This window comes from Schistocerca nitens, chromosome 5 (genome assembly GCF_023898315.1).
Source record: "Schistocerca nitens isolate TAMUIC-IGC-003100 chromosome 5, iqSchNite1.1, whole genome shotgun sequence".
NCBI classification, from domain to species: Eukaryota; Metazoa; Arthropoda; class Insecta; order Orthoptera; family Acrididae; genus Schistocerca; species Schistocerca nitens.
This window is the reverse complement of record NC_064618.1, coordinates 254,491,594-254,505,769: the sequence shown is the minus strand read 5'-3', so window position 1 is coordinate 254,505,769 and position 14,176 is coordinate 254,491,594. Positions and strand designations below refer to the sequence as shown.

General features: G+C 42.8%; 1 protein-coding gene across 3 annotated transcripts in view; it reads left to right on the top strand.

The window, feature by feature from the left end:
- Positions 1–13,808, top strand: part of LOC126259252 (clavesin-1-like) — a 261,047-nt gene extending 247,239 nt beyond the window's left edge. For all 3 annotated transcript variants that reach the window (XM_049955880.1, XM_049955882.1, XM_049955879.1), the window contains 2 exons: positions 10,225–10,330; positions 13,559–13,808. In XM_049955880.1, the coding sequence (XP_049811837.1) occupies positions 10,225–10,330; positions 13,559–13,701 (249 nt within the window). In that variant the 3' untranslated portion in view covers positions 13,702–13,808. The remainder of the gene's footprint in view (positions 1–10,224; positions 10,331–13,558) is intronic.
- The last annotated feature ends 368 nt before the right edge of the window (positions 13,809–14,176 follow it).

Below are 14,176 nucleotides of genomic sequence, written 5' to 3'. Positions count from 1 at the left end.
TGATTTTTATCTCTCTCTCTCTCACTCTCTCTCTCTCTCTCTGTCTCTGTCTCACACACACACACACACACACGAAAACGTCTGTGAATGAGTTTCTTAGTTTTGAGTACACTTACGAAAGAAATATAAAAACATGAGAGTTACTGGTTCATGATGCTTAGTTTGCAGTCAGTTCTGAGTATTATTAGTAACTACGCTCCAGTCCCTAAACCTAGTTACAGAAATGCGAATCAGACGCATTACGTATTCCAGGCCGTAGCAGCCGCGACTTGGTGACACCAGCTATGGTCACTTCCCAGCCCGCTGTAAGATTACATCGGTTCGTCTTCTTCCTGCTGTTATTGTAACTGAGATTTGGCAACAAGACAATGTATGTTAGGCAACGCTGTGATAGACGAGTTACTTCCTAGTGTGCACGGAATTAAGCCTCAAAGTTCACTTGATTTTACCTGTCACTTCCACTGAATAATCTCAGTTATTATCGCTTGAAATGTAACAAAAGATTGTAAATTTACGGTTTTCAGCCCAGGAAAATCGTTGCACCTCGAAATTGCAACTAATCTCATCCTTCAAATAGCGCTTTACGAGTTCTAGTCACTATTGATCTCGTAAGATGAAGCAAAACACATAGTTCTTCGCCAACTCTGTGGTAACGTGCTGACCTGTGAAAGAGCCTGTGTTATGGTCCGCAGTTCCAGTCTCACTGAGTGTAGCGTTTTTATCCCTTCTGTGAAAGAGCTACAAGCAGTCAGATCAAACATCGCTAAGGAAATCTCAACGAAATACTTTCGGCTCATGGTGAAAAACTTACAATGCTGCACAACAGGTAACGCCTCTTTCCGCTGCTGACAAGCATATTTTGGGTTTCTAGGAATACATAACTTTATTTGTGAAATGCCACATTTGCATACATCTTGAGAATGACACAGCATGCCAATTAAACACAGACCCAATCAAAATCTAAATGAGTAGTATTTTACCAATTCGTGACGATAGAGGCACGTTTGTGTACAGATACTCAGTTTTATTAAAACAGACTTTCGTCTTAAGGGTATCGTGGGTAGTTTTATTTCATTTTTTGTAGTACAATTCACAATTTTCGTAAGGTTTCCTTTAATGTTGTTAAAACAATAGTAAACATGAGAGAGAAATTAATCATCAACGATATATGCAAATTCTCTGATGTTATCTATAACAGTCTGAAAATGCCCATGCAGTTTATTGATTACATGCATGTAGAAAACTTATTCTGAGTTAAAGCTCTCAAACAAGGTTTGAAGAAGAATAAAATGCCATTACCAGACGACAGCTAATGTAGAAAATACTTTCCCGACGTATTTTGGCACGATGCGCTCTACCCATACATAATACAAAAGTTTCGAGATGCATCTACTGTCTGGCTGTCTGTTAAACCTGAAATGAACAAAATGTCGCAGAAGTTAACCCTTTTTCCACATACGACTATTTTTGGTTGAGAAGTGAATGGAATTATGTTACAAGTTCCATTAGATTGATTACTTTAGCAGACAGCAGAACTGCGTTTTAAAAAATATATTAGTAAATAGAGTAGAACTTGCGACATCTTACCTACCACGCGCGATACATACCCTCACGCTACTAGCTGACGCATTGATATAATAGCTCAAGAAGTCAATTACAATTGCTAAAAAACTTCTGTATTCCACAGCGCTGTGGGATAATGCATAAGGCCAGGTCAATACTTACGAGAGACAAACAGTTATACCTTTCTTTTGCACTGCACGACGTTTTCAACAAACAGATAGCGCAATAGAGTAGCTCAAGTGGAAAGGAACGCTTCCTATTTAAATTTCTGCATCCTGCACTGTCGGCAGTTCTGTGTTGGTGGCAGTTACGTGATTTTATTTTGGTGATTACAAAATAAAGTAGAATGTATGCACTGTGTAGCCGAGGCAGCTAGTTCATGGTCATTCGATCAACCAAGTAAATGAATTTACTGAACATGCTGCAAATTGAAACAGGGACCCTGTGTGTCAGAATTCTCAGCCACTGTAGCACACCGGCGTTATGATAGAAAAATGAGCCCCCTGAGAAGAGGATTTGGTGGTCTATTGGGCTGATGATAGGTTCATATATTTATGGTCTGGGTTCGATTCCAACTTCGGGCAGGAATTTTAGATAGGGAGAGACAGATTCCATTGTCTTCTGGCTACACCAAGTGAAGAAGATATAATGGCATTGTGGTCTGAAATTCACCTTAAAAATGATATCCCATCTTTACCAAGTAGACGTTAGGTTGAGCAACAATAAAGTCTGGAGTGGCGACATTTGTGAAACTCTATCACCAGTAACGTTTCTTATACTAGTTACTTATTTCTAGGGACGAAACAAGCGCTATGTAGGATCGCAGGACACCTATTCCATCTTTTATCTGAGCTTCTGTACGTAGATAAAATTGGTTCTGAACTGGGAATGCAACTCAGACCGCCCTTAACGCGGAATTTGATTCCTTTGTGACAATACAGCTCGGCTACAATTTGTTGTTTGTTCAAAACTGGAGATTCCTCAACATCTCCACATATTGCGCGTGAATGGGTTCGAATCCTGGCCCGGCAGTAAAGATTTCATTATGTATTATCGAGATCTATCATGACAACAACTATCTGCTGGTGGATAATAATTTTGATTTTTAATGCATTTTGATCCGTTGTCAACACTAACGATATCCGACATTTTTGACTCCCAGTGAGACAGAACTATGTGCGAGTTCATTGTAAGTTCAAGATGTTATTCCAAGCTGCTGGTGGAGAAAATTTCGGTAGCTGACGTCTCTTTGTGTATAGTCGACAACGATATGTGTGGAGCTCTATTACCAGTCAGCACTGAATTCTTCGTCATATTATTTCTAATTCAAACATGCTCACATGTCGTTGCTGGTGCAACACTCCCATATTTAACGTTCGTTTTCTCTATAATATAACAGCGATAGGTGCCGGGTAGCAGTCCTGGGAAGGAAAAAATTAACGTTTCGTCTCGTCATTTCAGTTAAAACATCTAGCTACTGCTGAGAAAATGCGATATGTCACAGTTGATTGTGCTTCGATATCTATCCGATTAGGTTCTGGGTTCGAATCCCTGTCCAACACAAGACTTTACCTAACGGCATTTCAAATAAGTTACTTGTTAAGAAGCAATATTTAACATCTCTCGTAGTTCGTTAACAGGGACATTAGGTGCTGGGTAGGAATTCGCGTCCGTTAAAAATGTTTGCGTTATGTAATTTAAAGTTGGTATTTGCTAATTGATACTGTCTAAAATCGAGGTATATCACTCTCTGTATGCCTAATCAGGAATGACTGTTAGCTTCCATCAGTCACGAAATCTTTGCTTAGTCTGCATGACCTGGGTTTGAATCCATATGCAGAACGAGACGGTTCGTCGTGTCATTTGAAGTTCATACACATTCTCATCTAGCTGCTCGTGAATAACTTAAACTTTTAATGTCATTTTGTGTTAAATAATAAGTAAGGTATGTTACTTTGAAGAGGAAATCATGAATACGACGAACTTACTACGTGGATTACCTATCTGACGTAATAATGAGAGTGGTAACATTTCAGGTATGTCATTTATTGTAATAAATGTGAGCTTACAAACCTTAAGGACAGTCTTACCTGTGATAAGGTGTTCCCTGATATTTGTAGTATAGTAGTATTACTTTACATCTTGAGTTATTGCGATACAGAGCAGTGTTTTCTAGTAATGACTTGTTGGAACCATTTTCAATAGTCAAACGACTGTACCAAAGAGCGATTAGAGGACCTGCTAGACAGCTGCGTTATGTGGGTTGCATGCGAATCAGGCGAAATGCAATTCAGGTCGTTCGGATACTTTTGAGTATGACTGTACATGGGAATTGTTCTACACATCACTATAATGTCCGGTAGAAGCCTGACATCATCTGCCTTCATTATAATGCTACTATCCGCTGTGTCTTCCCAATTAACCACCAATCTCAGACGCCATGTCCACGTTGTGTCACTGTGTGCAGAGTCCTTAAATTTAAATTTCTACATTGTATAGGACGGTAGTATTCAAAATTGTCCAAAACCTCCGTCAAAGTCTTCTGACCACTGTCAGATAATTCCAGCTAAAAAAAAAAAAAAGGTGACGGCATTTCCATTCACATTCCATTGAATGAACTACGAATTTAATAGCGTCACATTTCAGTCACTGCCCGAAATATTACCGTAGTAACCTGCCTAGTTAATAATTCAAAGAGTGTTAGTAACCCATGTCCTTGGGTGTTCGTGCAATACCCTGTAATGTCGATTTGGGACCTTCTACATCTACATCAGTATTCTGCCAGGTAACGGATAGTGTGTAGCTGTAAGTATTTCTGAAACCACTGTCTGATCCCACCTTCTCTTTTGCATTCTTGAATGGCGAGTGGGAAGAATGACAACAGCCGGTAAGCTTTTCCATTAGCTCAAATGTCTGGGGTATTCCCGTTGTTGTCATATGGCGAGACGCATATCGGAGGAAATAATGTGTCTGTTGGGCCATGATCATGGGATAGAAGCGAAAGCGGCAGATCGAGAGAGGGAAAATGTTTATCCAAAATATTACTGTCTGCAGAGGTGGCTGAAGGGGCGTTGTTTGCATTGCTCGTACATCGCGGCCGCGTATTCACACCCGTGATGGCGAGGAGCCACGGTGTCGAGAGCCTGTAGCCGTCCTCTCTAATGAAGTTACATATGTTGTTAAAAATTTCAATCGCCTCTCGGCTTTTCTTCAAAAAGCGTTGGTTTCCTCGGCCAATTCACGTTCTTTATTGAAACCAATGTCAACCCACCACCTATTTGACATTTCGTTTCAGGCGCGTGTGGCGTTCGTATTCTTTCATACGATGTTTAACAGTCATTCCCGTTTCGCGTATATGTACTTTTCGGCAGCCACATGTCGTCTTGGAGGTGATAACTGGAGTAGTTCTCGCTTCCTTTGCTACGAAACTAATTATTTGAATCTAATTTTAACGTAACGAATATTTTATTGAAATTATGTTCCCATTATTTCATTAGTGATTTTCACCTACTTGTAGCTTTTAAAGTGTACTTGGTCAATACGTAGACTGAAAATCATTATTACTGCACTGTATACCGTTTATGTTTTCTTCTAGATGCCGCTAGGAACGAAATATCGCAAGTGGGAGGAAGATAATGTGAGTCGTGCACTTGAATCAGCGCGAAATGTGACATGGGGTTGAATGAGGATGCCAGGTCATATGATGTTCCAAGAGCTGCGTTGCACATACTTCAAACGGAATAAACTGTTCTCCAGTGGAGCAGAAAAAAAGAACAGACAGCAACGTGTGGTCTTCCCAGGATGTGGAACAAGAACTAGTGTCGCATGCCGTTAAAGTAGAGGAATATTTGTTTGGGATAACACCTCGGGAGTTGAGCATCCCAGCTTTCGTGACAGCTCGAGTCGAGGAAAAAAAGTGGTGTTATTTGTTTATGAGACATTCCGATCTCAACTTGCGTGAGTCAGAGCCGACAGCCTTTGCGCAGGCCAAAGGATTCAAAAAAGATAACGTTAACCATTTTTTGACGTCTGAGCGTGGTTTCTTGACGAGAATAAGCTTGATGCTACACCAATTTTCAACGCGGATGAGACAGGCTTGTCAACAACCCAAAAGAAACCTCGAAAAGTTTTAGCTTCGAAGGGTATAAAGGCTGAGAGATCCATACTCAGCGAGGAAAAGGCTTACTACAACAGCAGATTGCTGTGTATCTTCCACTGAACTATATGTCCCTACACTTCTAATTTGCAAAAGTACGTGTCCTGCAGACTGATTAAAAGACGGTGCTCCACTTGGAACATATTTTGCGTACAGCCCCGAAAGTGGATTCGCATATAAAGACGTATTTGTGCCGTGATTAAAACATTTAATCGAAGTCGTGTACCCTTCGAAGGAAAAATAAGATTTACTCCTTCTAGCCGAACATTGTACACACACCGTAAATAACGAAGCATTAGAGCCTGCTGGAAAAAATGGTGTAATTATGCTCTCACTACCGGATCACACGACACATAGGCTGCAGCCCCTTGACGTTTCATTCTTCAGGCCACTAAATAGTTATTACATAAATGAAATGGAGAAGTTCCTACGACATAGACGGAGCGAAGAGAGAGTAGAGGTTGTCACCCAGTTCCACATGGCAACATTGTTTGGGAAAGCATATGGACCATCAGCAATAGTAGGTACGGGAATAATGGTTTCGCTAAAACAAGAGTTTGGCCACTTAACAGAGGTATGTTTCAAGACTGTCATTTTGTAGCAGCAGTTCAGTCTGAAACAGATGGTGTCCTGTTTTAGAGGTTTGAGACAGTTCGCTAGTAGAAACAGCTTCTACTAGTGAACTGTCACATGGCATGTAGGTTTCAAGGAGAAAGTATGTTACAACCACCCAAAATCTCATTTGGAAAAGGCGAAAACAAACAAAGTTCTGACAAGAGTTATACTAACATGTGGTCAACACAGTCAGATCCTGAAACATGGTGCGACAAAAACAATAGGGAGAAGAAGAACCGCTGTGAAAAAACGACTCCCGAGTTCTAGGCCGAAGAAGATAGCAAAAGCTAAACGTTCATTGCCTTCAGTAAACAGACGTTTCAATTCCAACGAGGATACTTGGTTCTGTACTACCTATTATGGTGATTCCAAGAAAGACATGACTCTGTGTCTGATATGTAAACAGTGCATTCAAGAGACGTATACTGATGTTATAGAGGGGATCAAAGCGTCTTACCGCTGAAAAATCAACTCAGATTACAGTGGCCTAGTAAGACAGTAATTTCGCATTCTATGTTCCTTTAAATGTAATTATTAAAATCAAAGTTACAGACAATTTTAAAACTGGAGCAGCCACAGCTAAACTAGTTATGCATAACTAGTTGGCAAGTCATATAGTACAACAGGTGATTAAATATAGGTTTTAAAACTATTAAAATATAGTCCAATAGTCTGCTGTAGCTGTAATTATTTCGGTCGTTTAGAGACCCAAACAACTTACATGTTGCATCTTCTGGTGTTTGTAAATGCTTTGTCGTATGATATACACTCCTGGAAATTGAAAAAAGAACACATTGACACCGGTGTGTCAGACCCACCATACTTGCTCCGGACACTGCGAGAGGGCTGTACAAGCAATGATCACACGCACAGCACAGCGGACACACCAGGAACCGCGGTGTTGGCCGTCGAATGGCGCTAGCTGCGCAGCATTTGTGCACCGCCGCCGTCAGTGTCAGCCAGTTTGCCGTGGCATACGGAGCTCCATCGCAGTCTTTAACACTGGTAGCATGCCGCGACAGCGTGGACGTGAACCGTATGTGCAGTTGACGGACTTTGAGCGAGGGCGTATAGTGGGCATGCGGGAGGCCGGGTGGACGTACCGCTGAACTGCTCAACACGTGGGGCGTGAGGTCTCCACAGTACATCGATGTTGTCGCCAGTGGTCGGCGGAAGGTGCATGTGCCCGTCGACCTGGGACCGGACCGCAGCGACGCACGGATGCACGCCAAGACCGTAGGATCCTACGCAGTGCCGTAGGGGACCGCACCGCCACTTCCCAGCAAATTAGGGACACTGTTGCTCCTGGGGTATCGGCGAGGACCATTCACAACCGTCTCCATGAAGCTGGGCTACGGTCCCGCACACCGTTAGGCCGTCTTCCGCTCACGCCCCAACATCGTGCAGCCCGCCTCCAGTGGTGTCGCGACAGGCGTGAATGGAGGGACGAATGGAGACGTGTCGTCTTCAGCGATGAGAGTCGCTTCTGCCTTGGTGCCAATGATGGCCGTATGCGTGTTTGGCGCCGTGCAGGTGAGCGCCACAATCAGGACTGCATACGACCGAGGCACACAGGGCCAACACCCGGCATCATGGTGTGGGGAGCGATCTCCTACACTGGCCGTACACCACTGGTGATCGTCGAGGGGACACTGAATAGTGCACGGTACATCCAAACCGTCATCGAACCCATCGTTCTACCATTCCTAGACCGGCAAGGGAACTTGCTGTTCCAACAGGACAATGCACGTCCGCATGTATCCCGTGCCACCCAACGTGCTCTAGAAGGTGTAAGTCAACTACCCTGGCCAGCAAGATCTCCGGATCTGTCCCCCATTGAGCATGTTTGGGACTGGATGAAGCGTCGTCTCACGCGGTCTGCACGTCCAGCACGAACGCTGGTCCAACTGAGGCGCCAGGTGGAAATGGCATGGCAAGCCGTTCCACAGGACTACATCCAGCATCTCTACGATCGTCTCCATGGGAGAATAGCAGCCTGCATTGCTGCGAAAGGTGGATATACACTGTACTAGTGCCGACATTGTGCATGCTCTGTTGCCTGTGTCTATGTGCCTGTGGTTCTGTCAGTGTGATCATGTGATGTGTCTGACCCCAGGAATGTGTCAATAAAGTTTCCCCTTCCTGGGACAATGAATTCACGGTGTTCTTATTTCAATTTCCAGGAGTGTATGTCAAGCAATTGGTGCTTGACATAGGACGACAGGAACATATTCTAGCGGTAAAGTGAAGACAGTTCGTGATTTTAACACAGACTGGACATTTATATTTGATGATGGTTTTCGTCAGTTTAAGAGGGCTGAGAACTTTGCCTAGCCCCGCCAAATCTTACACTGCGGCATTCTGTAACAGCTCCCTACACCATATGATAGAGCATTTATACACAGCAGGAGACACAAATTAAAAAATGCGAAACCGGCTTATGTGGGTGTCCAATCCACTTACATAAATACAGCTTCAGGAGTCTACTGCATTTCTCATTCAGTTTTATATTTTGAGAGATTTTACACCTGTATATAAGCACCTGTTTTACTATATGAATCGTCAATGTGTTGAATGTTATTTCGCAGATACATTACTGTATGGCTGCAAAAGACTAAAAAAGTCTCACTCTTGATTGTATATAGCATTTAACGATTCCTTGTGGATAGTGCGACGTTATCATGAATATATGCCTCAATGTAGTTTCTGTGTTGGTTTCGCTTTAGCATTTTATATACCCGAATCATGCTGAAAATATTTTAAATGTCTTACGAATTTGTGTTACGGTAGAAGACGAGGAAATTAATACTTAACGTTCTAGTCTTAGTACGGCTCACAGTTTTAATCTGCCAGGAAGTTTCATATCAGCGAGCACTCCGCTGCAAAGTGGTGATTTCATTCTGGACAGTAGCTGTCTAGACGCTTGTGTTGTGGTCTAATGGGTTGCTGTTTTCCTCTACTCAGTTGATGCACTGCGTAGAGCGCACCTGCAGCCCAGTGTGTGTGGAGGTTGTATTTCAGGGTGGAGGGTGGTTTTGTGATGTTTTCAGGGTGTTGTTGGTGCTATGACTTGGGGCTACTCATTCAGTTTATCGTGAGTATGGACCAGGGTGTTCACTTCAACATTCTCTTTATCCAAGTCTTGCCCTCTATTCTGTGTGATTGTAATTATTCTATGGACATTCTCATCTCTCCTGTTCACAGAGTGCATGCATACGCTGCATGTTTGACGACTACACAATCACCGTGTTGCCCATTGACTGCGAAACTGTATTATGTGATATCATCCCCATAAAAAAAGTCATGAAACGTAGACTGTCTTAGTGTGATGCTTCCTGGGATGACTAATTCACTGTCCGGAGACTTAGCTTATTGCGTTTTCGATGACGGATGCAGCTAAATAAATTTGCGCATTTTTGTCTGGTAATGAAATCCTGGTTTCAGCAGGGTGCTTTGAGGTCGAATTATTTGTGCAGCGAAGCAGGAAAATACTGTTTTTGTAATGAACAATGGGACTTGTTAACTGATCTGATGACATCAGATACTCCAGACATTTCAAGGTTAATATCAGGCACATTTCTTCTGATATGACGTAAGTAGCAACATCTGTTTTCCCCACCCATTATTAAGCTTAGTCTCTGGAATACTATTTTCAAGTGAAACTAAATGAAGTTTTACTTAGATAAGTTTCTGCTTCTACAAATGTGGCTACTGAGAACATTATCATTAATTTTTTTTGTTTCTCCATTGCATTCTGTAGTGCTCATTAATTTCAGTTTAAAGACTAGTTTGTTTATTGAAGTGACAGTGTGGTAATGACTCAGGAGTACATTAGAATAAAACATACCAGTGTTGGGACTGTTTGTTGTCATACCGCCTGTCTGCTGCAGGTGTTCGCGCACCTTCCTGGATCGACGACTCTGTTCGACGAAGTGCAGCCTGACTGCATACCAGACGAGCTGGGAGGCACTGCTGGACCTGTTGACAACTTTGCCTGTAAGCAGCTCCTCTAAAAGTTCACCGAACAGATTCATCACATCCCACACATCCACCTACACTACTGGCCATTGAAATTGCTACAACAATAAGAAATGCAGATGATAAACGGGTATTCATTGGACAAATATATTATACTAGACCTGACATGTGATGACATTTTCACGGAATTTTGGTGCATGGATCCTGAGCAAACAGTACCCAGAACAACCACCTCTAGCCATAATAACGGCATTAATACGCCTGGACATCTAGCCAAACAAAGCTTGGATGACGTGTACAGGTACAGCTGCCCATACAGTTTCAACACGATACCACAGTTAATGAAGAGAAGTGACTGGCGTATTGTGATGAGCCAGTTCCTTGGTCGCCATTGACCAGAACATTCAATTGGTGAGAGATCTGGAGCATGTGCTGGCCAGAGGAGCAGTCGAAAATTTTCTGTATCCAGAAAGGCCCGTACAGGACCTGCTACATGCGGTCGTGCATTATCCTGCTGAAATGTAGGGTTTCGCAGGGATCGAATGAAGGGTAGAGCTACGGGTCGTAACACATCTGAAATGTAGCGTGCACTGTTCAAAGTGCTGTCAATTCGAACAAGAGGTGACCGAGACGTGTAACAAGTGGCACCCCATACCATCACGCTGGGTGATACGCCTGTATGACGACGACGAATACACGCTTCCAATATGCGTTCACCGCGATGTAGCCAAACTCGGATGCGACCATCATGATGCTGAAACTTGAAACTTTCTAGCAGATTAAAACTGTGTGCCCGACCGAGACTCGAACTCGGGACCTTTGCCTTTCGCGGGTAAGTGCTCTACCATCTGAGCTACGGAACCACGACTCACGCCCGGTCCTCACAGCTTTACTTCTGCCAGTATCATGATGCTGTAAACAGAACCTGGATTCATCCGAAAAAATGACGTTTTGCCATTCGAGCACCCAGGTTTGTCGTTGAATACACCATCGCAGGTGCTCCTGTCTGTGATGCAGCGTCAAGGGTAACTGCAGCCATGGTCTCCGAGCTCATAGTCCTTCCTGCTGCAAACGTCGTCGAACTGTTCGTGCAGATGGTTGTTGTCTTGCAAACGTCCCCATCTGTTGACTTAGGGATCGAGGCGTGGCTTTACGATCCGTTACAGCCATGCGGGTAAGATGCCTGCCGTCTCGACTGCTAGTGATACGAGGCCGTTGGGATCCAGCACGGCGTTCCGTATTACCCTCCTGAACCCACCGATTCCATATTCTGCTAACAGTCATTGGATCTCGATCAGCGCGAGCAGCAATGTCGCGATACGATAAACCTCAATCGCGATAGGCTACAATCCTACCTTTATCAAAGCCGGAAACGTGATGGTACGCATTTCTCCTCCGTACACGAGGCATCACAACAACGTTTCACCAGACAACGCCGGTCAACTGCTGTTTGTGTATGAGAAATCGGTTGGAAACTTTCCTCATGTCAGCACGTTGTAGGTGTCGCCACCGGCGCCAACCTTGTGTGAATGCCCTGAAAAGCTAATCATTTGCATAATACAGCATCGTCTTACTGTCCGTTACATTTCTCGTCTGTAGCACGTCATCTTCGTGGTGTAGCAATTTTAATGGCCAGTAGTCTATATTTAAAGACCATCTGGCCCCTTACCCTAATTATTATCGTACCTGGCTCGTAGGCCACAGAGCTCAGCGTGGATTCTGATTTCCCACACATCCACTCCATGATGTCTGAGTGTAAGGAGGGGGAAGAGGGAGCAACAACGATCGCGCCGTATTTAGATAGCAATGCCGTGTTTCTCAACAACACAGATCACAGACGAAACAGGTTTTCAGTATTACTTAATTAGTTTCGGCGCACTGAAGGCGTAATACCGTATTATCTTACACAAACTGCCTGCATACGAATAGATGCGAACAATTTTACGGATTTTCGCACTCTGGCTTCCCCGTAATCGTGACCTCTTTAGTGTTGTAATAAAAAAAGTCTTCGACACACATATGCTAATAGAAGTATTACAGCACTTTGGCAACCCCATTATGCAAACGTGGAAACTCTACCTGAGTACAACAATGTAGGCACTCTCGACAGTGTTAACGTAAACGGATTCCTATTTAAATCGGGAATCACACTGAAGGTCAATCAGCTATGTAGATATGCACAGGGGCGTTTTCAATTGAAATGGCAAACGGTCTAGGAAACAGATGTGACGTTTGCAGCGTCCTCAAAACGTTTAGGAAACTACCCTTGTAATTCTTTCAAGGCCGTAATAAATTCTTCAAACGTCACGTTAGTAAGCCTAGGGACCTGGAATATGTTAGTCACAATTTGTCCTTTGAACAACACGATTTTCTTTTTAAATGCATTCCAGTCAAATGGGGGTAAAAATCAAAGCAGTGAATTTAAAAAAATATTCCGCTGCTACGGTCATCTTTCATAAAACAACTGAACACAAAAATCACAGAGGAAAAGTTTGATTCAGCTTGACACTGTGAATTAACAACCGTAAACTACGCAGAGATGAGCAATTAAATATTGACACTGTCACACGAATTCACTCTGTAAATTAAACCCTTCATCACTGAGTTAAAAGCCAAATACCTTTTCAAGTAATATTACAGGCACTGTACGTATCATAAATAGTTGTCGAACTGTCTTTAAAACATATTAATGTTAACTACAACCCGCCCCGCCACAATCGGGAATCAGTCAATCCAGATCTTCAATATTTGTCGTTCTTCAGAAATCACAGAGAAGATACAGTACAACAACGATAGAACCACCTTACTGGCAAAGGAGACTTGATAACTGAACGTGAACTGACAAGCACTGTTTCTGTGTAAAGGTCATCTTCATGGTAATTCTCGTGGAAATGCAGCCCTTCTGCCACGTTCAGTCACTACGTTACTTCAAAATTAGTCTGTACAGAATTGTTAAGGAAGACTTTTCTAACGAATAGATAACGATGTTGCGCAGACTTACAGAACTGTCATTGTTCTTTTAACATCGGGGTTCAGAACAAAAACTGCTTTGCACAGATTATCCAGCATTAGGAACATTTACGGAAGAACATTAATACTTGTTTCCACAAGAAAATAAAAACAGTCCTACGTTATGACTTTGATAATAACAGTGTCTCAAATTACTTCTTACGCTCATACAGGAAAGCCACTGAAAATCGGAGTGCTTGTGTAAGTATGTGAGGTAAACTGTTCTCCGTGTTTCAGACAAACTTCTGGAGAAGGTCGACCGTGAGTGGCTGCTGGAGAAGGACAAGTACAAGTCAGACGAGAGCAAACGCCCCGCCGAGGACCACGATGGCGACATCTACGGCATCGCAGGCTCATTTAAAAAATTGTCCGTGGACTGACACACAACCCTGTTTCGTAAGACAGAGAGAAGACGTTGTAAAACACGTGTAGATATTGTACAGAATTACTTGTAACCAATAATTGAAATAAACTGTTCTCTACTAAATCTCGTAATTCTAGATTCATTTTATGATTTAGTCGTTTACTCTTTCTTTACATATTGTTTGTATACTGACACTGATTTATCACTAAGTTAACCATCTTCCTCGAGACAACGACGAAAAGTTCTACAGATGTTAAGCAAACTGCCTTTCTAGAATTGCCAGCGTTTCGAAGAATGCAGTTTTACGTTTTGCAGGCCTTCTACATTGCGTTTTGGCTTAATGCTAGGGACCGATATTACCACAAGGACTGTATGTACAGACTTGTGTGTACATAAGCTTCTATCATTATTATTTTTTTCTTGTACAACGATATATTATAACAGTGCAAAATTGTGTTTGGTTTAAGAGATACAAAACAACAGTATTTTCA